Genomic DNA, 27,947 nt, shown 5'->3' with positions numbered 1-27,947 from the left:
ACATTATCATGTTATTAAAGAATATTTTAATGACATAAAAAACAAGAAGACGGTTGTCATTCTATGGTTAGCAAACACCATGTGACCTATTAAATCCACATAAAATGTTTCTGTCAGTGTCCCTTTTTTTGACATCGTTATTTCGACGATTGCTCTCTTTTACAAGGAGATGCCAACATTTGCTAACTCTACTTTTGAATGAACCATAGTGCATTCAAAAGGGGAGGTGAAAAGCAAAAACCGTGTTTTGGCTTCTGGATAAATGGGCCTTGGTTTCTGAGAAAATTGCATTTAAATATGTGCATTTTTAACTGTTAAGTACAATGGTAATCCACTTTCGGCATGAAGCGCGGTGGCCGCGAGTGCTTAGTGCGCGCCTACTTTTGCTATCTGTGCGAGATGGGTTCGAGACCAGTTGTGACAATTTTTTTTAATTTTTATGCCAATTAATTTTTTTTAATTTTTTTTAATAAAAAATTTTTTGCGGTTTTAATAAATTTCTATAATGTTATTAAATATAAAAAATAATACATTATTATTTACTATAAAATTCTGACATTTTTGTACAATATTGTGGGTAAAAATTTACATAAAAATATTTCAAACCTAAATGTTTTTTGCACTACAAAATGCAACTTGCATGTTGCAAACATATTTTTACGTACATTGGGTGGAAAACACAATTTAAAAAAAAAAACAAAAAATAACTAAAAATATGCAAAATAATTGCTATCCGTCAAAATTAAGAAATAAACGCGACATTGTACAAGAATGTCAGAATTTTATAATAAATAAAAAATGTATTGTTTCGGCTTTCCATTGTACTTATTTAACTGATCAAAAATGCACATATTTAGATGCAATTTTCTTAGAAACTAGGGCCCATTCACTCAAAAGCTAAAATACGGTTTTTTCACCTCCCCTTTTTGAATGCACTATGGCTCATTCGAAAGTAGAGTTAGTAGATGTTGGCATCTCCTTGTTAGAACAGACCGATTTTTTAAGTTTCATAATTTCTAATCTAATAATTATCACAATTATGACGCATAGAACATGAAAGATTTATGAGAATAACTTGTTAAGGTATATATTAGTTTGATTTGGTTTAATTTTGCACCTGTTTTCAGTGTTCGAACTTATTTGCGGGCACGGACCCATGATTCGTCAAAGTTCCGAGAATAAATTTTGAAAAATTTTGTATTTATTGTAATCACTTGAAAAGGACTATAAGCGATAGTCGAACCGTTACGATGTTTATTTGAAGTTCCTAATAAAAAATTACCAGTTGAGTCGACTATTAAGTGTTTAATTATACAAGACCACAAAATTTTTTTTTATTTACAAGAACCAAAGAAGGTTCTCTATATAGATCTCGCGGTGCTGAACTTGAATATGTTGCCCGTTTTGTTCCAATACGTAATGTTTTTATGTAAATCACAAAAATATGTGATTTATACATTCATCCACAATGTGATTTATACACAATTAATTCATTAATGCCCATTGCTAGACCAACGGGATCGGTAAAACCATTGGAATCTTTAGTTTAGATTACAAGAACATTTTAGGCGAAAAAAAAATTTGTTAAATTTGTTTATAACAAAATTTGTCTAAACAAATTACAAAAATCGACTTTTTAAGAAAAAGTAATAGTGTCATTTGATTGTACGGCAAAAATTACATGGAAATTATGCATACTAAAAATGTTTTTTATTTTGCTGTAGTAATGTTATAAACAATTTATCTCTGTGTGTATCCGATACTGCCCATAGCTAAACCAGCAGGGAGGATCGGAAAAGTAACTATTGATTTCCATGTATTTTTTTCCGTACACTCGAATGGCTCTATTCGTTTTTTTTTTAAAGTCGATTTTCGTAAGTTGTTTAAACAAATTTGGGTATAAACAAATTAAAAAATTTTTTTCACACTTAAAATGTCTTTTTTGATCCAAAGTAAAGCTTCTAATAATAGTTAGTTTTTCATTTCCTCCGCTGGTATAGCCATAGGCAATAACGGGTACAGATAGATATAAGTGGTTTATAACATCACTACAGCAAAATAAAAAACATTTTTGGCAATGTAATATATTATTCCTTTCGCTGGTTTAGCCATAGACGGTAACGGGTACAGATAAGTTGTTTATAATATTACTACAGTAAAATAAATAGAAACATTTTTAGCAATGTAATACCGTCGCTTCCGAATAAAAGGGCGTTAACTTGGAAGCCGATTGAAAAAGGCGTTAACTTGGAATCCGGTTGGAAAAGACATTAACTGAGAAACCGGTTAAAAAGGCGTCAACTCACGCCCTCAAAGTTTCCGCTTCAATTTAAGTTTTGACAGCATTGCCGAAATAATTTTGGTGCTCTACCTATATGTACATTTTCATTTTCGTTTTAATATGTTTGTTTTAAAATTTAAAATTTAAATCAAGCACCAAAATTATTTCGGCAGTGCTGCAAAACTAAAATAAAGCGAAAAATTTTAGCAGACGAATTAACGCTTTTTTCAACCGGCTTCTCACTTAACGTCTTTTCCAACCGGCTTCCGAGTTAACGTCTTTTTCAATCGGTTTTCGAGTTAACACCTTTTTTATCGAGTTAAAGCCCTTTTCAAACGGCTTCTGAGTTAACGTCCTTTTATTCTGAGTAATGATATATGATTTCTATGTAATTTTTTTCGTACAATTAAATAGGATTATCAGTTTTTCTCAAAAAGTTGATTTTTGTAATTTATTTAAACAAATTTTCTTATAAACGAATCAAAAAAATATTTTTTACACCTAAAAATGTTCTTATGACCTAAAGTAAAGCTTTTAATAGTTACTTTTGATAGTTACTTTTCCGATCCTCCCGTTGATCTATTCTGGGCATTAATGGGTTAATATATAAATCACATATTTTTTACAAAAAAACCTGACATATTAAAGCAAAACGGGCAGATTCCAGTTAGCCCCCAAGATCTATATAGAGAACCTCCTCTGAATTTTGAAAATAAAAAAAGAAAATTTTGTGATGCTGTGTTATTATCAAGAGGCACGGTAGTGTAGGTGCGCGAGGCACTGCCGTGCTTCTATTTACGCGAGACGCCGTTTGCGAGATTCCGTAGATTATCAGATCTCAATAACTGCTAAATCGATTCTAAATAAACTTAATGGATAGCTTGCATCCGATTTATATAACAAAAATGTTTTTATTTTTCTGCTATGTGACTTACGAACAAAGATATCGCGATTTAAAGTTTCGCACGAAGAGTAAAATATAAAATATTTTTAAGAAACGTCGTAGTCATTTTTATTATTATCGTTGTCGTCGCCCGGGACAGATGGTGGGGATTTGTCCTTTTGCTTTTCGCGCGATAGATGGTTACGAACGTGACAGAGGCACGAAAATTGACAAAAAGTGCATGTTTGTATTCGCGAAAGAACAGAACGAGAAATTACGTGTCTTGATTGGTGGTCGAATGTCGAATCCGCCTGTCGAGGTTAATCCGCGGCGAATTTCACGGCGGTGATGTGACAGCTCGAGATTAGTGACGTGTTGATATGCGTACAATGAAAGACATAAAAGGCTGTGGGTGATCTTCTTTTATAGGCCTTTTGTGTAAATCTTTTCACGAGAAGGAAAAGCATTGCGTCCTTATCTAGCAGCGATTTTGCGAACTACTCGCGGCTGCTGCAGCTAGTGCGGCCGCGGATGCTGCACGCGTGTGTGCTATCTTAACAAAATTGTTTAATAAAAAACAACTACTTTGGAATATTTTTTTTGTTACTATTATTACAACTTTTCTCTATGCATTTTCCAGATTATTGAATCATTTTGTTGATATTACTAAAAAAATATTACTAAAAAAATTTTTTTTGTAAGTGCAACCTTATATTACTATACTTAATAAATACAAATAACAACATAATTTTATTTTGTCAATTCAAAAGTTTACCCAATTTTGTTTGTCTAATCAAACAAATATTAAATTTTGCTATTTTAAAATAGCAGATTACTGTTATTATAATTTTTTTTTTAGTGTAATTATATAGTATAAAATTATATATTTAATATAAAAAATTTGCATGTGAGTTTAAAATAAAAACGGAAGTACTTAAAATTAAATCTTTGAATTGCAATATAAAAGTAAATATTAAAATTATAAAAATAAAAGTAAATGTTAAAATTATTTGTTATAACATTTTAATGAAATCTTTTCAGTAATAAGAAATAATGGTGTTATTTTTCTAAATGTTACAAACAATTTTAATAAACAAACACTTTTTAATATTTTTTATTAAAATTGTCGTTAATATAAAGAGATCAATTTAAACTTGAATGTACATCGAACGTTTATAGGATATACTGATAGGATATCATATTCATTTCCAGAAAAGAACATCCAATTTAAGTCCCATTTGTGTCCAGGGATGTATGGACTCAAACTGGATTTGAAATATACGTTATATTTCAAATCCATAAGATATTCTATGCTATCTGGGAACGTTAATAATATCTTGCTTACCGAGACTATTATTATATAAAATATATTGAAACCCATAAAACTTTTATATGTAATTTTTATATCTCATTGATTTAACTGTATACGCCAGGAATACAAAAATAAGTTTTTTTGGAAGAATATTAAGCTATGAAACATTTTTGCTATAATATATTATATTTAGTCATAAAAATTAGAAATTTTGTTCAATCTCACAAAAATAAACCAAATACACGTTTCGTTAACTTAATCAAAACACTTTCTTAGTGACTGCATTGGGAAATATATTTGTGTAATGATAATAGAAACATGTTATGATAATGGGTTTCCCGTTTTCATCAAAATATATTAAATTTTTTTATAGGATGCGCTCCAGGCGCAAATAGTAATCAGAAAGATGAGTGAAATAATGGACACTGCTAATAAAGAGGAAGATACGCGTAATGCAACTGTTACGGTCGATTCTGGTCCTGATCAAGAAAAAGCAGTAATCGAGGTAAAAATCTAGAAATAATATTTTTCAGGATAAAAAGCTAATTATTAATAATTAACATATATGTATAACAAGACAATCTTCAAGAGAATAATTAATTGCAAGTTTAATTATTTCTAAGTTGTGTGTTTAACCCGTTTACTAATTGGTGTCTCGCTTGCCTAAACTAACACACAACATAGCATTCATAAAGAAAAAAATCATGTTATTACAACGGTTCCCATTTGTCTGTCTTTTGGTATCTTAGTTTACTACATTACGGCCGTCTAGCGCGGATTTTCCTAAGCTTGCTGTGCGCAGTAAAGTGGGTCCTCCTAAAGAGATACGCGAATCTGAAAAAGTAGTGGATGAGAAAGTCACTCGGCGTACCGAGGAATACCTTGACGAAGTGACAGGCGAACGTCGTGTACGAACTGTCGAATACGTCGAGAAGCTCATTGAGCGTCAGGTATTTGTAAAATTTCATACGAGCACTAAAATGTCACAAAAGGAATAAAAAGCACAATTATAAATGATCACTGTTACAATTATCTCTCAAATGTACTTTTTTACCAATATAAAGAGAGGAGAGATGGATTATACTCTATACCAGATTGCACACGTGTTTTGGGAAACTCATGAGCTTTTGATACATTAATATTTAGTTTCACAATTAATTGATTAATAAATTGATTATTGTTTATTGTCAATAATGTTAATTTAGACATACAATAGGAAATAAATTATTATGGATAAAATGCTGGATGACACTTAATAAGGCAATTATAAATTTAATATATCTATGTGTATACATTATAAAAATACATTAAGGAAAATACTAGAAAATTAAGAAAAAATATTGTTGCGCTTTTGTTTTTATTTGTTTATGTAACATACTGTGTTCTGTTTGCTTATTATTGTGTTATTATTTCAAGATTCCCTCGCTTCGATGATATATTATGCACCATCTTGAATTATGAATGTTATTTCTACTGATCTTACTAACAACTTCCTGAACTCATTGGTAATTTGGTTTTTATATTATATATTAATATCTTATATATATATATATATATATATATATATATGTATGTATTTTTTTAAGCTTGTGGCGCTTTATATATGTGCGTAATGTGTGGATGATTTATTTTTATTCATATTTTTTTGTATTTTCTCTTTTGATGTGCTTTCTATTTCATTGCATGTATAGAGGTGTAGAATTTTAGCAAAAAAATATTAAAAGTCAGAAAACATAAGATATGATAAAATTGACTTATATTAGCTTGAAATCTTAATATATTTATATACATAAATCAAATGTTATAAAGATATATTCTTTTATTAAACATTAAAAACATTTATATAAACATTAGTCTAAAAACGTTTAATTTCTAACACATAACACTAATTGTTGCGGAAAGTTTTCAAAATGATTTCAACTTTTTACAATTTATGTACAATTCTGGAAGAATTTTGCAAATTGTGTTATATGAAATTTTGCAACAGAAATGTTTTAAACATATAAATTTGAAAACATACTTAGAATCAGAACAAAATGTCATCACAACGTTAACGTGACAATGATTATGAAAAGTAATTTTTTAGTTAAATACGATTCATTTTTATATTGATATTTATTATAACGTTTATATTGACGTTTATATTGACGTTTATTATGACATTTAGACTTGCTCTATTGGGTATAACTTGTAGTAATATCAGAGCAATAGATTGATATAATTATGTTTTGTATAATTGACTATGGATGACAATAACCATACTAATTAGTTAAGTAATGTAGTAGTATTTTTTTTTAAATAGCGAATAGTATTTGTTATAATGCTCTAAGGGGACCGTCTACATTAGAGGATTAAAAAAATCGATTTTTTTTTCTTGCTTAAATCGATAGTATTTCATCCGTAGAACATGCTTCTGAAGTCCCAAGTATAGATTCAAATTGTATCAGGCCGAAATGAGCACGTCCCGAGCGCTTCGAACGGGACGGCAAGTAAAAATCCCTAACGGTCTTTGAAAAGGTACATTGCCTACTCAGAAAGAATTACTTGAGAGGTGTTTAGGTGGGTATACACAAAATGCCAATGAAAGTTTTAATACGACGATTTAGCAACTGGCTCCAAAACACTTCCATTGCGGCCGCAAAATCATTGAAATTGCTGCTTACATAGCTGCTGGAATTTTCAATGAAGGCTATTTGTCGGTTCTAAGAATCATGTCATGCATGGAAATAATTATTGGACCAGTATGCAGAGATGTTGCGGATAGAATAAACGAAAAGCGCACGATTAGCCAAAATCGTCGTAGCAGATCTGTTGCGCAGGAAACGCGTACTTACGACAAACAATGGCTGTTGGAGAAGAATGAATTGTATGAGAACACTGAGGACATTTATATGGAGCAGGGATAGTAAATTAATCAAAAAGTACAAATAAACATTTGCAACCTTTTTCTTTGATTGGAAACTTTAAACGCGTTTTTCTCGAAACCACTTTTTTCGAAATTGCGTACACGATTAAAAAAAACTAATTGATGGATCCACTTCTATTTTTTTTAAATTAAAGGTTATTAAATTATCTTCTGTGTGAACCTAAAATATAAATTAAAAGTCATATAAAAAAAAGTTATTTAAAAAAAAGTCAAAAATTTTTCGGAAAAAATTAATTTTTTTTTTCAAAATGCTATTTTTATAAATTTTTTGTAATAAATGTATGGCTTTCTTAAGTTCACTTAGAAGCTATACTCATAAACTTTACAAAAAACTTTGGTTTTTTTCTTTCAGTCGATTCTACTGGATGTTATCGTGTACACAGTGTGAAAGGAATTTTTTAAGGCAGTTGTGCATTTTTGCTTACAACTTATAATTAAATAAATAAAATTTTATAATAAAACTTGTTTTGAGTACCTAAAGACATGCACAATAAGTGAAAAAAATTGCAAAAAGATCCATTGCTTAGTTTCATTAGAAAAATAAATAAGTGCTTAATTTTGGCCTCCTAATGTAGACGGCCCCCTTAACTTTACATTTTTTTAAACTTGATTTATAAAAGTTTATTGTTTTATTTTTATTAAAAAGTGTGTGTGCGTGCGTGCGTGCGTGCGTGCGTGCGTGCGTGTGCGTGTGTGTGTACGCGCGTGCGTGCATCTCCTTATTTATCCCTTTTTACACAGATTATATAATTTTTATCTACAATACTTGTCTATCAATTGTTTTGTTTTCAAGATATACATTCCACTGTTTCTCAAAACTTTTTTTATCTTTAAAACTAAACGTTGCCAGACCCCTATTCTTATGAACATTTTTTAATATTTGATGTAATGTTAAATTAATGGAAATATATTTTTACAAGTAACATTATCCAACTGACACTCTCCGATTCGAATAAAATTTAATATACTTATTAAACACGGAAAAACATTGCACATGTATTTTTTGTTTCTGCTAAATACGCATTTTAATGGTAGAACTCACTCCTCAACCCCTGAGGGCGGGAACAGCTAATTGTTTTCAAAATGACATATTTTCTTAAAAAAAAGTGCTCGGAACTAAAATTGTAGAGTTTAAAGTAATGCACTTAATGGTGACCTTAAGTTGACCTTGAGGTGGATTTGTAAGGTCAGTTGAAGATCATTTCATGTTTCTTAAAAAGGCAATAGCCTACTTTTAATCCCGAAAATTGATAGAGCATAAAATTTTACGTTTAGAACATGGGTGGTCCGATTGATCTAAAAGAGTCATTTGATCAGTTTTTTTTGTAGAATCTCGTATTTATCCAAATTGATGCATATTTTGAAAAAAAATTATATGACCAAAGTTGTAAAATTCAAAGTGATGTACTTGATAATGATCTTAAAGTCAGCCTTTAGATTAATTTTCAAGGTGAAAATGTGCAAAATAAACGTTTTTTAACGTTTTTAAGTAAAATAAACTTTTGGAATTTGAAAATGTTTATTGATCTAATCATTAGATCAATAAACATTTTCAAATTCCCGAGGTTTGTTTTGTTCTGTTTGTCCTGACTAAAAGCCCAAACACAAAATAGGTTTCTTGTCAACATTAGGCAAAAAAACACCTTCAAACCATTTAATAGAAAGATCGAATGTCAACTTTCCAGATTTTGTGGCGAAAACGAGGATATTATTTGCTTTGTACATTGACTTCTATACTATTGGGTCAAAATAACCATTTGTTTCTTGTAAAACGATTAATAAGAGGGATTTCAAGATATCATCAGCAGATAAGGTGTAATATTACCTTATGCGCTTGAAATGAAGAGTCAATTTCTCGATTTTTTTTCAAAATGAATAAATATATTGAAATTCGATTTACATATAGTATATTATAGTACATTTCTTAAAGTGTATAAAAAATTTTTTTATTAACATTTATGAAACAAAATAGCGGCACACCAGCATTCGCATGTAACTTTAATTTTTTCGGAGTACCTCCGTGGTCGTATCTTTTTCTGCTTTAGATTTGCGCTTAGGACAAAAATTCAAAAAGAATATTAAAACACATGATAATAGCTAGTGATCTACGTAGGTTTAAAAAAAAAAATATTGATTTTTGTAAAAATAGCAGTAAAATACAAAAATTTTTTTTCGCAAAAAAAAATCGACCGAAAAACAATCATAAAATTGATAAAATTTAATTTATGGGAAAAATCCTACGTAGTTCATTAGATAATGTCATTTTTAAGCTACAGTTAAAATTTCAAACAAATCGGATAAAAATTGTGGGAGTACAGCCAGTAATACCCCCTACAGCATGAAATATTGCTGCAACGTTGCAGAAATATTGCAATAGTGCATAATATAACCAATATTGCAGAAATATTGTAGCAATATTACAAATATAATATTCCCTAGCAAATGTTGCACAATATTGCAGCAATATTACAAATGTAATATTTCTTAGCAGATGTTGTGCAATATTGTAGCAATATTACAAATGTAATATTTCCTAACAGATATTGCACAATATCGTGGCAATATTATATTGCAACCGTGCAAAATTTATTTCCGTATAATCCGTATTTCTTAATCTAGAACTAACAATAAGTAATATTTTACATAGTTTTAAGGGACAAATAAAAAAATAGAGCAGGATATTTTTATTTTAAATTTTTATGTAAGATTAGAGCTAAAAGATACATAGATGTGCAACAAATTCTGTAATCACGACAGCGTTGCGTCCCATACTAGATTGAGTGAAGCAAGTCCAGAAGATATTCACTCTGACTTATATATATAATACATTAATTAAACATGTGTGAACCATACATGCATGTGTAATTCTAGCGTATAAATTGATCAGGATGGGCATTTTCTGGACTTGCTTCATTCCAATGCTTACTTAAATCTAGAATGGAACGATATTCGATATCCGTTGGTGTATGTTAATTTAATTAATTACTTTTTTAATTAATAATTTTTTTAATTATTGTGCCGTAACGGTATGACAATAAATTCATTTTCCGTTTTTCGTATAATACACATCTTACATATTATTTGATTAATTTAACCACCTGCAACATTTCCTTCATATTGCGCATTAACGTTTCAGAAATATTACAGCAATCTTACAAGAAATATTGCAGCAATATTGCTGAAATATTACAGAAATCTTACGGGGAATATTGCAGAAATATTGCAGACATATTGCACAATATTGTTTTGGAGCGGACATAGGAATATTGCTGCAATATTGCAGCAATATTTTCTGCAATATTCCAATCTTGCAAAATAATATTTCTGCAACGTTGCAGCAATATTTCATGCTGTAGGGGGAAAAATGTAGTTTTGAAAAAAACGGGTTTAATGTTTTAAGTATTAGAATTTTGATGAAATTTTAGATTTTTCTTCTTGTCGATGTTGAGTCTCTCCGGGCTTTTTTAGTCTCCTCAGTTAAGGAGCGCACCGATTTGATACGCGTGGCATCGGCTTCTAAGCAGAAGTTGTAGCAATTTTAACCAATTGTAATACGTAACTGCTTCATAACTTGCACAATACCAATAAACCCTTAGTTAAAAACCATAACTGCAAGATGTACGATAGTATCAAGTGTAATTTTGTCTTGTAATTAGCTATATTTTTTGGAGCTATAATCTAGACAAGTGAAGCTTTTATTTGAATTTTGTGTGAATCCGCCCAAGCAACATATCAACAACTTATCACTGTTCGATTCTTCATAGATGGGCTTCACAATATTAAAAATTTCTTGAAGTAACAGGATTATGTTTTTAATGTAGAGCCATAAGTATCTCAACCGCACCGAGCTCAAATTTGGCACTGTAACTTCATTTAGAAAATTAATTTTTTTGGTCACTTCAAAATGTTTCTATATGTTCAATTGGATATCATTCTTGAATAGTTAAGAGATAATTTAAAATAAAAAAAATTTGTCAAAAAAAATTTACAATGTGATATTGCCCCTTAAAGGCTGTATTGTATAACTGTGAGTCAAGAAATTTAGAGATTGAGCAAGACATTTTACTTTTAAAGGACCCTTCGATGCTGATGTACGACCAGAATGTGTTTCCAAATTGAACGCTGATTGGTCTGAATCTGTATCTAATTTCACTTGACTCACATATTTGGAAACTTGTTGCAATAAAAATGAAAATCGATCAAAATACAAGAGTAATATAAATCAGCGCGGGAGTAAAGCGCATATATAATATAATCTTTTTTATTAATTGAATTTAACACCGTATGACAAATTTTAGAAGTAAGAGCTGACGATACCACGCTTGACAAATTAAAAAACTGACGCGTTTTGACTTACTTTAAAGTTATTGCGTAAATACAATAACGTTTAAATTACGGAGCAACAAATTAAAAACGTGTTGGACTTATGTCACGAAGTTTCTTGACCCGAATGGAGCGCGAATGACAGCAATCCATGTATTTAAACCACTTTGTGAGACATCAATACCATCCACCGTCTAAGTTAATATACTGGATAGGAATGCGATTGGTGCTGTAACCGGCAACGTGTAATTTTTATCTTTTTTTAAGCAATGTATATGAAACCGTCATACAAATTCCTTTTTAATCCTTACTCATAGATGCAAATTATCTCGCACTTTCACAAAAATAAGTGACAATAATCCAATTCAGTATGTACAAAAATAAGTTAAATGAATAAACATAACCAAAAATAAAATAAAGCAAAAATTATGTCAATTAAGGAAAGTCAAGGTAAAGTAAAAATGAACAATGTTATCAGTTACGCAGTCGAATAACAAATGAAACAATACCGTCTAAATTTACAGAGGACAACCAATGAAAATGTCAGTAAATATTATATATTCCTTATGACTGAAGAATACGTATGGTCAAGAAAATCGGTATCAGTCTGCAAATTCAAGGCTTGTTTTTGTGACTTAATAAACAACTTTTCTGGGGCTAATCTCTTATAAATATTCATATCCGTGTTAAGAACGTTCACTTTATCCTAATTAAAATCACGTCCATGTTTTATCCTGTGATCAGTAATTACTGAATTTGTCGTAGAATTACTGAATTTGTCGTAGAATTACTATTTATATGATTTTGATGCTCTGAAATCCGCGTTTTCAATCGTCGTTCTGTTTGGCTCACATATGAAGCCTCACAGTCCTTACATGAAATCTTATAGACCACATTCTGTCTCAGCATCCTCTCTCTCTCAAAAGAAAGGAGTAATTATAAGTATGATATATAAAGTGAGGAGAACCTCCTCACCAAAAATTAGTCAAGGTAGACTTCGTCTTTAATATTTATTTTACTACAATTATTTTTGATTGTTTTAGCGCGCTTTTCGGCGCTGAGGAAAAAGTGTGTTACAATCTTCTCTCCCTATAGGAGATATGAGGCTTCGTTAAGGTGACTAATATCGGACCGTATTTCTCTTGAGATTCCTCTTCTGTTGATGATTCTGGTGGTTCCTTTAGTGGAGGTATCTCCAGGCGAGTTTTCTTCGCTGCAGATTGTTCAGGAAGATCCGTTTGTGTGGCGGCCTCTTGGTGAGTCGTCTGAGTCGATGAAGAATCTTGGTTCAGGGAAATCAATCGGGATCAGCTTCCAAGGGAAGTATTCTGTAGATCTTTCTTGCTCTGACATCTGGCAGATCTTCGCTCTAGTTGGAGCAAGTATTACATTTGCTCATTGAGCGAAGAGACGTCGATTCGTCTCTTCTTATATATTGTCTGATTAGTCATCTTAATTTCGAGTTAATTCATAATGCGACGTCTGTTGGCAGAAAGAATTTCCTCTATTTGTTTGTAAAATTCAGAATATGTGCGGCTGTCAATTGTCGACGGTCATAGCCGCCTTATCAGTGATCACAGCCGCCACATAAAGTATTTAATGTCTTGCATTCTGAATTCCATAAAATCTTATTTTTGTAATAGAAAAGCTGTTAAATAACAATTACCCGATAGATTTGATTTTCAAGACGATTAATAAAAGGATTAAAAAATTGATTAACGAATTTGCTCCAAACACCAATGCTTGTAATTTAATTTTTGAAGAAGAAAAAATGCATTAGTTTATGATTCCTTTTGTTAGTGGCGTTTCTGATAAATTTAAGAACACCACAAAAAATCGTAATTCAAGATTGTCATGTTATAATACATCGTTATAGAAAAAATTGCGGAAATTTATAAAAGTACATAAAGACCCTCTCGAAACAGCATCTATAAGAAACAACATCTATAAGATTTTATGTAAGAACTATGAGGCTTCATATGTGGGTCAAACAGGATGACAATTGAAAACGCGGATTTCAGAGCATTAAAATTATATAAATAGAAATTCTACGACAAATCAAAAGGCACGGTAGTCCCTCGCGCCAAGTGTACGCGCGCGAGGCGCTGCCATGCCTCTATTTACGCGAGTTTGCGAGATTCCGTAGAATGTAGATTGTAACGACCTGTCTTTTTCCCCCCTCCAGGCTAGTGCGCGGATAGACTGCAGTCGGGAACCAGGGAGGGAGACAAATCCGGAGACACAGCTTTGTATTTAATAAGAGAAATGATTTATACTATTTGTACAATCTTATACATGTATTTCGGCTGATTATCGCCGTTTCCACTTTGTGCGGTGCTTCGCGTTTGTCTCGTGTGTTTGAATGTGCGGCCTTCGGTGTGCCGATCAGCTGTTTGCAGGTGCTGTATGCGTGGCGCAGAGTGAGGGATGAGACGGCCGGGTTCCCCCACTTCTTTGTGTAAGTCTGCGCGGGTATTTCGTCCGATAGTTCTTTTTTGCGGACAGAGGTTGGATTTGATTTTGAATTGCAGCTAGCCGGGAAAGACCTGGCCGAGGCGGGAGGGCCCACACCCCTGTAGTTGCGGAGATTTTAGGAGTTGGGATGCGTACGCTTCTAACCGGTATAGCCCGGCCGAGGCGGAGAAAGTCCTTACCCCGGTTTTGCGCGTATCTGTACGGGATATGATTTTGGGAGCCGGCGGTCGGGAAATTCCTGACTGAGGCCGAGAAATCTCAGACCCCTGCTTGCCGGATTACTTAGGAGCAAGTTGTACCGAGCGGACTCGGTGCGGGCTTGCGGAAAAAAAGGTGCTCTCCTCCGCTCTTGTTCTCCTTTTATACCCCGCGCGAGTGGTGGCGGAGTCGCAGAGAGTGGAGGAAGAGTGATGAGAAGAGAGAGCCTACCTAATTTCCCGTATTGTTTTCGGTATCGCGCGATTCCGTTGAGTTTCGGCGGTCTTCGGCGATCGGTAGATGTCGATACGGAGGGCGCGTGCGCGGTCTGTTGAATCGTCGCGCGGGCGGCCCCTTCTTTACGCTCGTTCACGCGGTCTTCTCGTGTGCGTTTAAAATGGGAGCGCGTAGCGCTCCCGTCGTCACAACGGACGACGCATCGTTATTCGATGCCTTCGATGCATTTCCGGGGTGCACCGTTACAAGATTATCGGATCTCAATAACGGCTGAATCGATTGATTTCTAAATAAGCTTAATGGATAGCTTGCAATTTATATAACAAAAGTGTTTTTATTTTTCTACTACGTGACTTACTAGTGAAGATACCGCGATTTAAAGTTCCGTATCAAGAATAACATTTTTAAGAAACGTCGTCGTCATTATTATCGTCGTCGCCCGGGACAGATGGTGGGGATTTGTACTTTTGCTTTTCGCGCGATAAATGGTTATGAATGTGACAGGGAGAATTGACAAAAAGTGCATGTTCGTGTCCGCGGAAGAACAGAATGAGAAATTACGTGTCTTGATTAGCGGTTGAGTCCGCCTGTTGAGGTAACTAATCCGTGGCAAGTTTCACGGCGGTGATGTGACAGTTCGAGGTTAGTGGCGTATTGACGTGCGCGAGATTAGTCCGTTAGTGGCGATTTTAGTTTTATGCATAATTTGCATATTACATCGTGGAGAGAAATACGGCTGTGCCTAATTTGAAGATTAATATAACATTGTGTTATATAATCATTAATATAACATTGCGTTATATAATCAGATAAGTTACATAAAATTTTCATTTTTTGTATGGAATAAGTATTCTGAGATAAGATTAATACTTTGTTATATTTTATTTATAGTTATATTTAAAGAGAGGAAGAAACATTTTGTTTGAAATTTAAGTAAAAGATGAATAGATGAAAGAAAAGAGTGAATGATAAGGAGAGAGATGTAATTATTTTCAAAACTCGGAATTTACAGAGTGCCCGACAAAATGTGGACCTTTATGATATGAACTAACGTAATCCCCCCCCCCCAAATATGATAAAATGAAGTAAACAGTTTATTTTTTGTGTCAGAAAGTATTTGTATTGTAATTTGTTCCATGAAAAACTTTGCAAAAGATTTAAGAAAGGACAAGCTATTTGACGAGATTATCATATTATTATTATATTTATTATTTTAGTTTTTATAAAAAATAGTAAGAAAAGTTGATAGCTGTTACACAAAAATTCTCTTTCTTCTAAGACCATGTATGCTGCTGTTGATAAATTTACTGAGGTTCATCCCTTTTTAAATTCAGCAAGCCATTATATAGAGAATTGGCAGTGCAATTCATATTGAAAAGGATTATTTGAAGGTGTGCTTTCTAATTTGTCAAATCACTTCCTTATGGCAGGCCAGGGGAGAAAATAATTACAAATGTTATAATTTTATTCTAAAAAATACTAGTGTGTGGCTCTTAAATTAAGATATTGTACAATTTTTTCTTTAGATTGTTGAAATAGGTAAAAAGCGTAAAATCTTGTCTGAAATAACAAAATTATAACAAAGTTACAGATTATAAAAGTCAATCAGCTGGACTGTCGATGACACGGTCACAGGCTATAATATCCCAGGTAGCAAGGTGACGTCTAATTGACGGCATTTTTTGGTCATTTTATGACGAACCAGACGTCATAATGTCGAGATAAAATGACGTCTAAATGTCGTAAAACTGACGTACATTTGTCTCATCTTAACGACGTCATATATTGACGTCAAAAATACGTCATTATTTTCATATTATTGACGTCATTTTTAAGAAGCTAGTATCGTACATTTGACGGTATTTTATTGTTATTTTTATGAAAAAACAGGTTTTTAGGTTACATTTAATAAAGACGACATTTTAACGTCATTTTTATGACTATCCCAGGTAGTAAAAGCCGTTATTTTGACGTTTTAGAAAATATTTCGGGTACATGTCCTATATATGCAGTACTTGCATTATGAAAATATCGAAATAACATAATTATAATGTAAAAGAAATCTACGTTGTTTCTCAACAAGCATCACGACCCACCACACCATAGTCACGTTTGGAATTGCCTAACTTCCGCGGTCACCCATCCAACTCTGAACCGCCGTCGACGTTGCTTGACTTCGAAGATCGTACGCTACTTAGCCCTTTGTGATGATCCATGAACACTTGATGATCATGAATACATATTTGTTATAGATCAGTTCAATAGATGCGAGAAACATGAAACTTGTAGTTAACTAATATTTTTATAAATTATAAATTTACAGTTTTTTTCCTGATTTTTACATATGCAAAATAACATGTGGAATAACTTATAGAAATATGTTTTTGCTCTGTTCTTTTGATAAAGCTAAATTATACCTCAGACAAAACGCAATATTTATAAAATATTTATAAAATATTTATTTAAATATTTTATTAATATTTATCTAAATATTTTATAAATATTTTTGTGGTCTTAGATTTGACAAATTATAAAGATTTATCATAAATATTATAAAAATATTTATGAAATATTTATAAATATTTACAAAATATTACTTATACAAATCTTTATCTTTTATTTATCATAAATATTATATAAAATATTTAATTTATATTTTAATATGTTGAATAAAGATTTTTTTTTTCGTATATATAAAATATGTGTAAAATATTTATATAATATTTTGAAAAAATAAATATTAATAAATATTAATAAATATTTATCATAAATATTATGTGCTGCCTGGGATGATTCTAAAATATTGATAGTATTAATTATATAAAATATTATATTAATTTTAATAATGTTGTTTATTAATCAATCTTTAAATAATGATAGTTATAGGTAGCAAGGTGTCGTCCACTAGACCTCAATAATTTGTCATTTGAGGTCAAATCGTCAATTATTACAAAGAATTATAGTTAACGTCAGTAATTAGTCACTAATAAAATCTTATTAATACGTCGTAAAATGATCAATTAACTGACGTTATTAATTAGTCAAGAATATGACGTCGGAAATACGTTGTAAGATGGATAAATGACTGACGTAATTAATAGGTCAAAAAATGACGTTACTATTACGTCTTAATTTGGTAACATGACGTCTGCGACCTTAAATGACGAATTATTGACGTCGTATCAACGTCACCTTGCTACCTGTGATAGGAGATATGTTTATATGGATGCCAAGAATTTTCTGCCCAAATAGCCAAATGAAGAAAACGTGTTGTCATTTTGCTGTCACTTATTCCCTATTAATTTCATCAAACTAAAGCCAAGGTGTTTCCTCAAACTGTCTGTTGTTCTCATATTATGTAAAATTCTTCATTAGAATTCAACAAACTGACGGCAAGTTGTCAACATGCATGCACAATTGCTGTCAATGTGATAAGTTTATTATTCCTCAATGCATGCACTTACAATTTCATAAACTCGTGAAGGTTATTTGCTCTCCTGATGCTAACTTTGTTCCACGTTAAATTACAATGACAGCAAATTGTGGGCAAGCTCACAACATGCAGTGCATTAATTTGCCCGATATGCTCAATCTCGCTTGGCTATCTGGGTGTATCCCTTACTAGTCTATTTAGTAACTGCTATGGATTTTATGCAAGTCGGATATGGATAAAGCAAGAAATATATCGATAAGGTTCTTAGTTAAATCAAAAACAGAAAAGTAAGTATTTAAATACTTTGTTGTTCCCAAAACAATTTATTCTAATTAACTCTCTGCCTCCACATGGGGTTACGGTAACCCCAGTCGATTTTGAAATGTTTGCTACTTAAAAGTATTTAGCAAGGGGACGCTGGAACCAGAGGGGGGGGGGGGAGTTTGAACTGTGCTCTACTTATTCCTCTTTGGGCGTTGTCAATGTTCTGAAAACAACAGAAGTAGAAGCATCGAAAGTGTATATTGAGGTTACAGTTACCCCGTGTGTAGGGAACGTAACAAAAAATAGAAAAGTTCCAAATTTGAGGGGTAAGTAAAAGTTTTTTTTCCCCATTACGTATCATTTACGCATACAGTACTTATATACATATATTACCAATGTCGCGATCACTTTGCAAAAATATGCTGCAATTGTAACATTACAAATTAAAAAATTTTTTTATAATAAATAAAGTCTTGTAATAAATATTTTTTGTATTAATAATTATGTTTTTGGGTATTAATAATTATGTTTTTAAAATAAATATTACTATTTTCTTTTACTATTATGTTTAAACTGCATTCATTTTTTATTAAATTCACATTACAAAATAAATATATTTTTTGAACAGAATGAAAAAACTGACAATAGATTCTTAAAATACAACTCTTCCCCTTTCCATTGATCACCATTTTAATTACTTTATCTATTTTTTTCTAATAAATACGAGCGTTTAAAAAAAAGGCAAATTTTTACAAAAATTTTTCGTTCCTTTTTTATTCTTTTCAAAAAATTTCTTTTCTTTTAATATCTTTAACTTTTCAGCCAAGACCATCATAATTCTGAGATTTTTTCCTTTCGATTAAAGAAAAAAGAAGTTAAAATTGATTAAATACATTTGGAGATATAAGTCAACGAAATTTTGAGGTTAGCGTAACCCCTGTGTGTAGGAATCGGGAGAAAAATAAGGTGTGTAGGCAGAGGGTTAATACAATTTTCTTCATATATTTACAAAGATCACGTTCAAAATTTTTATTTATATTTTTGATTCTCTAACTTATTTTATTGTAAGTTATAAATTTAACGAGGCATACATGGGACGAAAGACTATAAAATGGCGAGTCAACTTCTCAAATATGGAACGTCATATTTTACTTTTCATTCTTTTTGCATTAATATTTAATTATATTTAATTATATTTATTGCTATTTTACAGTTAAATTTGTAGTTAAATTGTAATTGTACATTTATAATCATATTTTTATATAATTTATATTATACAATTATATTTATTGTTCTTTTAGTTACTGATAATAAATCTATTCTGCCGGTGTTTTAATTAATGCTCTTGGAACATATAATCTTGTGTTGGCTTGTAATGGGAAACAAAAGCGTGACTCTTACGGAAATTTCTCAAGCTTGTTAACTTTGTAGGTTACTTAAAGGCCATAGATCACATTTACAATTTTTGTAAGAGTCGCGCTTTTGTTTCCCATTACAAGTCGGCACATGATTATATGTTCCAAGAGCATTAAGTGAAACATGGACAAAATAAAAGTTTATTATCAATAACTGTAAAAGGATAATAAACATAATTATTAAAGTACAATTACGATTTAACTACCCAGATGGCCAAATGCAGCGAGTTTGCTGACAAATCGCCAACAATTGTTGAAACAACTAATTTTGACAAACTTAGAACAAGGTGCGTCAATATTATGTCTGTCGAACTGAACTCACGTGAATTCTAATTTTAACAACGGCAGATTGATTACATGTCAGCATCAATTTGCTACTCGCAAAAAAGTGATTTGTGACAGCAACTTGACAACTCGTGTTGTCAATTTGTCATCCGTGATTAACAGTATATTGACAGCAAATTGACGGCAACTTGTTATCATCGGTATGCCATTCGCAACCAACAGCATGTTAATAGCAACATGACGGCAACATATGTCAAATATATGAATGCTCATATGCTGACAATATAGTCACATCTGACATTGCCTAATAACTTCTGCGGTCACCCATCCAACTCTGAACCGCCGTCGACATTGCTTGACTTCGAAGATCGTACGCAGCCTAGCACTTCGCGATGATCCATGAACACTTGATGCTCATGAATACATATTTGTTATATATCAGTTCAATAGATGACAGAAACATGAAACATATAGTTAAATAATATTAATAAATAAATATAAATTTACAGTTTTTTTACTGATTTTTACGTATGCGAAATAACATGTAGAATAACTTATAAAAATATGTTTTTGTTCTGTTCCTTTGATAAAGCTAAATTTTATACATATCCCAGACAGCACACAATGTTTATAAAATATTTACAAAATATGTATAATATTTATTTGAATATTTTATAAATATTTATCCAAATGACTTTTCTTTATTACCTGGGATATGTATAAAAAATTATTCTATTTTATATTTTATTTCTATAATAAATCATCGGTAAAGTATTTTCTTTTATATAATAATGAATAGAATGTTGCTAATTTTATTCATGTTTATCTTTTATTTTGAAACTATGTTTATGTGTAATATGATGTGAATAAAGTTATAATTAAATTTATATACATATTAGTGATGTAACGAATATTCGCATTCGCATTCGTAGAAAATATGCAAATGTTCGGCGAATATTACTTTAGTAAAAGTTGGTCTCTTTAGAGGAAAAAAATAAAATAATGTAAAAAAACTAGACAATTCAATAATTTTCTTTTATTAAAGTTGGCCATTCTTAAGGATTTACATTGTAAACGACGTAAACAATGACTGCGTTCCGGCAAGACATTGCTACTGTAGCGCTATAGTCTTAGGACCATTACACACAAAATGACATAAGCTGCATGAGCATAGCATAAGACCGTTGAACTAATCAGTTCCCAGCATAAAGTCGCCATATTGATATACATAAGATGCTTATTGGCCTAGAGAGCTCTTATGCTATGCTTATGCAGCTTATGTCATTTTGTGTGTGATGGCCCTTACGCGCGGGTCAACTAATAGCTACACCGAACCGACAGGTTCGTGCAAGTCAAAATTCGCATTCGCATTCGCGAATGTCGGTAACAGATATTCGCATTTGCATTCGCATTCGCGAATATCTAAAATCGCACATTCGTTACATCACTAGTAAGTAATAACTTATTTTATGTCACTTTTCTTACTTTTTCTTCTTATTATTTTAACTTCTAATTTTCTCTCTGTCTCTCTATCTCTTCTTACTCGTTCACTCTTTTTTTTTTACTCTTCTACTTTAGGTTCAAATAAAATGTTTTTTTCTTCTCTTTCTTTTAATATGATAACTAAAAATAAACCGTAACACAAAGTATTAACTTATCTCAGAATACTTATTTCCATAAAAAAATGAAAATGTTGGGTAATATACTGTATTACGCATACTATATAACGCATAGTGTTATACTAATCTTCAAATTAGCTACAGCTATATTTTCCTTCACGATGTAATCTACGATGTAATAAGCATATTTTGAAAATGAATTAAAATATAATCAGAAAAGAAACCAAAACCAATATAACTTTGTTTTATCATTTTAATTTAATTTCAGTCTCAATCGTTAATTTGATATGATATGAACTTCAAATTTGTCTTAAAAATCTTCATATATATTATAAAAAGAAACGAAATACCTATCACTACAAAATGAGTGAAATCACAACAAAATTATCTTTTAAAAAAAAGGTATAAAAAAGCGTCAAGTATACGCGCGCAAGAAACGCTCTTAAAAACTTATTCTTGTACAAAATAATTTTAACTTGGGACTACAAACATATGAAATTTTAATAAAATTATCTTTTCTCAAAAAAGAACAAAAAACATTTTTTCTACAAAAGTAATGATATGAAAAAAATGCGCCAACTATGAAAATGGATGTTCATACGAATTAGAACATCTACTTTTACAAATACTTATTTGTACAAATATTACAAATAAATATTTTAATACAAATAAATATTTTACTATAAAAAACTTGGCGCCGCTAAACCGAATAGTTCACTAACTCTCTTTCTTCTTCTTTTGTGCGTGCATCTGTGTGTGTGTGTGTGTGTGTGTGTGTGTGTGTGCATGCGTGCGTGCGTGCATCTGAGTGTGTGTGTGCGTGCGTGCGTGCGTAAGGTATTCACTGCACCACATGGGTTTGCGACTTAAATGGTGTGCAATTGAACGGTGTGCAACTGTCCGGTGTACAAATAAATGGTGTCCAAAAGCACCGTGTCCAAATGAACGGTATGCAAATGATCGGTGCGCATCTTTCCGTGTGCAAATGATCAGTGTGCATCTTTCCGTGTGCAAATGATCAGTGCGCATCTTTCCGTGTGTAAATGATCAGTGCGCATCTTTCCGTGTGCAAATAATCGGTGCGTATTTTTTCATGTGCAGATGATCGGTGCGCATTTCTTGGTATGCAAATGAGTGGTAGGCAAGTGAACGGTGTGCAAGGGAATGGTGTGCAAGTGAGCGGTGTGCAAATGAATGGTGTGCAACTTTTACGTGTCCAAGTGAACAGTGGGAATTTTTTCGTGTGCAAATATCCGGTGGTCAAATTTTACGTGTGCATATAACTGGTATACATTTTTAATAAAATTTCTTTTGTGTCCAAATGCACAGTGTCTAAATGCACCGTGGCCATTTAAATCGTACGCAAGATATTGTGTCTAAAAACACAGTGTCCAAATGCACCGTGGAAATTTTGAACCGTGTCCAAGTAAGTGCCACCCTTTAGTAATTACTGATCACAGGATAAAACATGGACGTAATTTTTGGGGGGAGGGATAAAGTGAAAGTTCTTGACGCGGAGATGAATATTTATAAAAGATTAACCTCAGAAATGTTGTTTATTAAGTCACAAAAACAAGCCTTGAATTTGCAGACTAATACCGATTTTCTTGACCATGTGTATTCTTCAGTCATAGGGAATATATAATATTTATTGACACTTTTACTGGTTGTCCTCTGTAAATTTAAACGGTATTGTTTCACTCGTTATTTGACTGCGAAACTGATAACATTGTTCATTTTTATTTTACCTTGACTTTCTTTATTTGACATAATTTTTGCCTTATTTTATTTATTTTTTGTAATATTTATCCATTTAACTTATTTTTTTACATACTGAATTGAATTGTGACTAATTTTTGTGAAAGTGCGAAATGATTTGCATCTATGGGTGAGTAATTAAAAAGGAATTTGTGTGACGGTTTCATACACGTTGCTTAAGAAAAGGTAAAAATTACACGTTACCAGTTACAACACTAATCGCATTCTTATTCAGTATATTAACTTGAACGATGAATATGGTATTAATGTCTCGCAAAGTGGTTTAAGCTCATGAAATGCTGTCGTTTTGCGCTCCATTTGGGTCAAAAAACTATGTGACATAAGTCCAACACGTTTTTAATTTGTTGCTCCGTAATTTAAACGTTATTGTATCTACTCAAATAACTTTAAAGTAAGTCGAAACGTGTCAGTTTTTTAATTTGTCAAGCGTGGTATCGTCAGCTCTTACTTCTACAATTTGTCATACGGCGTTAAATTCAATTAATAAAAAAATTTATATTATATATGCGTTTTACTCCCGCGTTGATTCACATTACCCTTGTATTTTGATCAATTTTTATTTTTAAAGTTAATGAGTTTGATATAACTTAATTGTTATTCTTTTTTTGTGCTTGTTGCAATAGTTCTACTTTATTTGAAATATGCATTTGTGTCACGAATTTGTTTATCTTCTTTGAAACAATACTGTGTTGTATTTTGAAATTATGTATCTATTTCGACGAAGCTGTAGATAATTGAGAAGAAAAATAAACTTCCTCTTTTGCTTTCAAGGTCCATCTCTTCAGATCTAAATCATGAATAGATAGATTTCGATTAGATGCACTGTTTTCGATCAGATGCATTGATCTAGAACATATTGAGAGATATATAACAATTTATTAGTGCTTTACCCATGCTCAACAACTTGTGCTTTTCATCTGTGCAGTTGTTTTTTATTTGTAACTTTGCTAAATCGATTTTTAATCTATTCTAAACTCATTTTTTTCTTTTTTTCAGATTGCTAAAATTCAATTACTCTCCTCTTCTCAATGTCTACAATTTATTTGAATTTTTTATCGTTTTACGCAACTTCTGAAACATCTTCTGAACCATCTTCAACTAAAACAGCATCAAGAATCACACTAACATCAGTAAAGTTCAAAATATCATAAGTCTCTTTAAACACATCAGAATTTATAGCATCTTTTACCAAATCTGCCAGTTGAGAAGCGAATGATCTTTCTTTATCTGTTATTGTAGATTCTATATTATACACTGGATCCTCGAAAGTGAGGCACAATAACTTTAAAATATTTGTCGAGTTTAGTGACATGAAATTTTGCAGATTAACAATGTTTTAATACTAATATCATAACAGAGATTTACTCTGACATCTGACTAATATCATAACAGAGATTCACTTCAGACATCACAAAGTAAATTCACAGAAAGTAGAATTTGTGATTGTAAGCTCCAATAAAATTAACACAAAAAAAATCGTGGGAACAAATGGTGAAAAAGTACTTGCTGTAAATACTATCTGAAAGAATTTTGAAAACATTTACGAGAAACAGCAGTCGTGAGAACAATTGGCATAAAACTACAAACAATGAACACTTTCCCAAGTATAGATGTAAAATTACGTAGGTTGAAGATACGTTCAAACGAAATTCATGAATAAGATACCTTAGAAAATAAATAATAAAGAAATAACTTTGGGAAATGCTTGGTCAACGACAGTCGTTAAAATGACAATTGATCATATGTCCGAATAAAATTTGAACACAAAGTAAGGATGTTGTGGATAACTTTACAGTAACATTAATAATCCGAAAAAGTTGGAGATATTATTCTAATATTGCTGCTTTCCATTTACATCAAAACTCAGATAATTCTCACTTGTGACGTCATAACTCAGTTAAATGCACGTTCCTTTTGCATTCTTACAAGTGAGATTCAACTGAGTTTTTTCCTACAATCTGAGTAATTTCAAGACCGTGTGCTTTACTGAGTCTCGCATACTCACTTTAGAAGTGAGGTTATATATTGAGATAATTTTGTCATTAAAATAAGCGTGATCACTTGCATGTTTCTTTAAATCACTGAGTAATAACGTCACTATCTGACAATGAGTATAAAATACTCACATTATTGAGTGATTCAGTCTCACTTTCAGATAAATGGAAAGCAGCAATAGTATGAGGATAATGTTTAACTTACAATTAGAGGTTTGTTTTTTATTCCTGCATTGCTGCACTAGTGCGATAAGTAAGAATGAGAAAAAATATATTTGTCTTATTCTAACTTATTGCACCAGTGCAGCAGTGCAGAAATAAAAAACAAACCTTAGGTTAATACTATACGTTTTCTTACCTAAAATTTTCACATTACTTCAGATCTTTTAGGAAAATAACGCAATAAATCAATTTTGAAGATAGATTTAGAGTCAACACACGAAATCACTGATTATAGATACAAGTATAGTCGATAAAATAGAGAATCCTGTGGTTCTAATCTTGGGTTTATAAGCGTACAAAATATAAACAAGAGCAGTTGAAGTCGTGTGAACTAGCGATGAGAGAGCTATCGTTAAGAGCAAGGGATTCCGAGTTCGAAACCAGCCAGCGCTCCTCTAATTTTTCAGTTGCTTACACAGGATACAGTAAAAGGATAGTGATAAAAGTCCGTCAACAATTAATTATCTCCAAAATTAATTGACCTTACAAATTGACCTCAATATCAACTCAAGGTCACCATCAAGTGCATCACATTAAACTCTACAACTTTGGTTCTGAGCACTTTGTTCAGAAAATATATCGTTTCGGAAATAATTAATCGTAGCTGTTTTCACCCTCAGGAGTTGAGGGATGAGTTCTACCTTTAAAATGCATATTTAACAGAAACAAAAAACACGCGTTAAATATTTTTTGGTGTTAATAAGTATATTAAGTATTCGAATCGGTGTTAGTTAGGTAGTGTTGTTAGAATATTTGCTATTTATTAATTTATGTCCTGTAATGTTACACAGCTATTACACACAAAATTTTTTTATTTTTTCTGTAAATTGTAATAAATTTTAATTGAATTATTTACTACATCTATTTTATATATTCAAAATGTAGTGCGCAAAATTAATTAGATTGAAATTTACAATGTATATATTTTTGTACTTAGGTGGAAACTTTGAGGGAGAAGATCATATCACTGGAATTAAGTAATGCAGAAGAGGACATAGAAAGTATAACTGGTACTGGTGCGAGCGATGCTGAAAGTGAAAGTGAAGATACCATAGAACAAAATATAACTGATAGTACTGTAAAAGAGAAAGCAGGTTCCCATCTTACAACCGACACATTTGAAATTACAAATGAAACTTCTCCTAAAACAAATATTACTGTTACGTCTACAAAAAAGAAGAAACGTAAACGATCAAAGAAAGGTCGTCACTGATAAAATATTTCAACATATATTTTAACAATAGGATATAAAATATTAATTAGATTTAGATAAAAATTGACGAAAATTTTTACTATTCCAATATTTTATTATTACACAAGTTTAGTGTATAACAGTAATATAATAAAGTGTAATCGTTCTATGTGAATATGCATACATTTATGCTACGTAGATAAATCATTTACATATATTATGTATTATATTTATAAACACTTAGCGCTTAGATATATTTTCATTCTTTTAATTTTTGATAAATTTGGCATGGTATTATTGTCATATAAGTGTACTTGTATTTTATCTTTCTTTTTCTTTATGTAAAATTATTAAATGTAATAAGTAATATGAACATAACAAAAATGGTATTTAAAGTGTAATAAAAATAGTACAATCATTTTTATTACATTTTTTACGCATCCGTGTTAGAATTTCATGACTTTAGTATGCGTAACAGAAATGAGTTAATTTACTTATTTTAAACATTAAGTTATTGTCACACATTATTATTCATATATTTTACAAGTAATTTGTTTATTTTATGTTTATTTTTTATTACTATATATTACGTTTATCTATTTACATATACGGAACTAACTTTCTCATTTAAAAAATATAAAATAAATTTAGAAAAAAGATTAAAGAATAAAAATAAAGTTACTAACAAGGGAACGGACAGAACTGTCCCTCACCGATTTTAATGAGCTTTGGATATGTTGTAGAACATAAAAAAATATTAGACCCATATTTTTTTTTAGCGGCGTATCTCGACGTTTAAGGGTTAAAACCACCCCTCGAAAATAACACGTTTTTTGTTTTGGCGAATATCTTTGAAAATATAAGTATATATTATTATTTTTTATAATAATAATTACGAAAAAATTATTTATACAAAAGTTTTATGGTATTTTATACTCTTTAAAATAGTATATTCAGATTTTCCAAAAATTTCAAACTTTTTAATTTACCGACCTCCATCCCTTTTTTCAAAATTTTGAAAGTTTTGTAAGGACAAAAATTAAAGAGCATTAAAAGCCAAATCCATCCAAATATAATAATATATGGGTTCCATCATTCTCAATTATTGG

At 31.2% G+C, this 27,947-nt stretch overlaps 1 protein-coding gene across 9 annotated transcripts in view; it reads left to right on the top strand.

The window, feature by feature from the left end:
- LOC105835844 (protein lap4) overlaps positions 1–27,257 on the top strand; it is a 365,219-nt gene extending 337,962 nt beyond the window's left edge. For 4 of the 9 annotated variants that reach the window (XM_036284277.1, XM_012679441.3, XM_012679439.3 and 1 more), the window contains 3 exons: positions 4,850–4,981; positions 5,226–5,426; positions 26,584–26,859. In XM_036284277.1, the coding sequence (XP_036140170.1) occupies positions 4,850–4,981; positions 5,226–5,426; positions 26,584–26,859 (609 nt within the window). Of the gene's footprint in view, positions 1–4,849; positions 4,982–5,225; positions 5,427–5,681; positions 5,715–5,892; positions 5,982–24,426; positions 24,887–26,583 lie in introns of those variants that run through there. The other 5 variants (XR_001139022.3, XM_012679437.3, XM_036284283.1 and 2 more) reach the window with 5 other exon arrangements.
- The last annotated feature ends 690 nt before the right edge of the window (positions 27,258–27,947 follow it).

The sequence above is a fragment of the Monomorium pharaonis genome, chromosome 1 (assembly GCF_013373865.1).
Source record: "Monomorium pharaonis isolate MP-MQ-018 chromosome 1, ASM1337386v2, whole genome shotgun sequence".
Classification (NCBI taxonomy): Eukaryota; Metazoa; Arthropoda; class Insecta; order Hymenoptera; family Formicidae; genus Monomorium; species Monomorium pharaonis.
The sequence above is the reverse complement of the archived record's forward strand: the minus strand, read 5'-3'. Positions and strand labels throughout refer to the sequence as shown.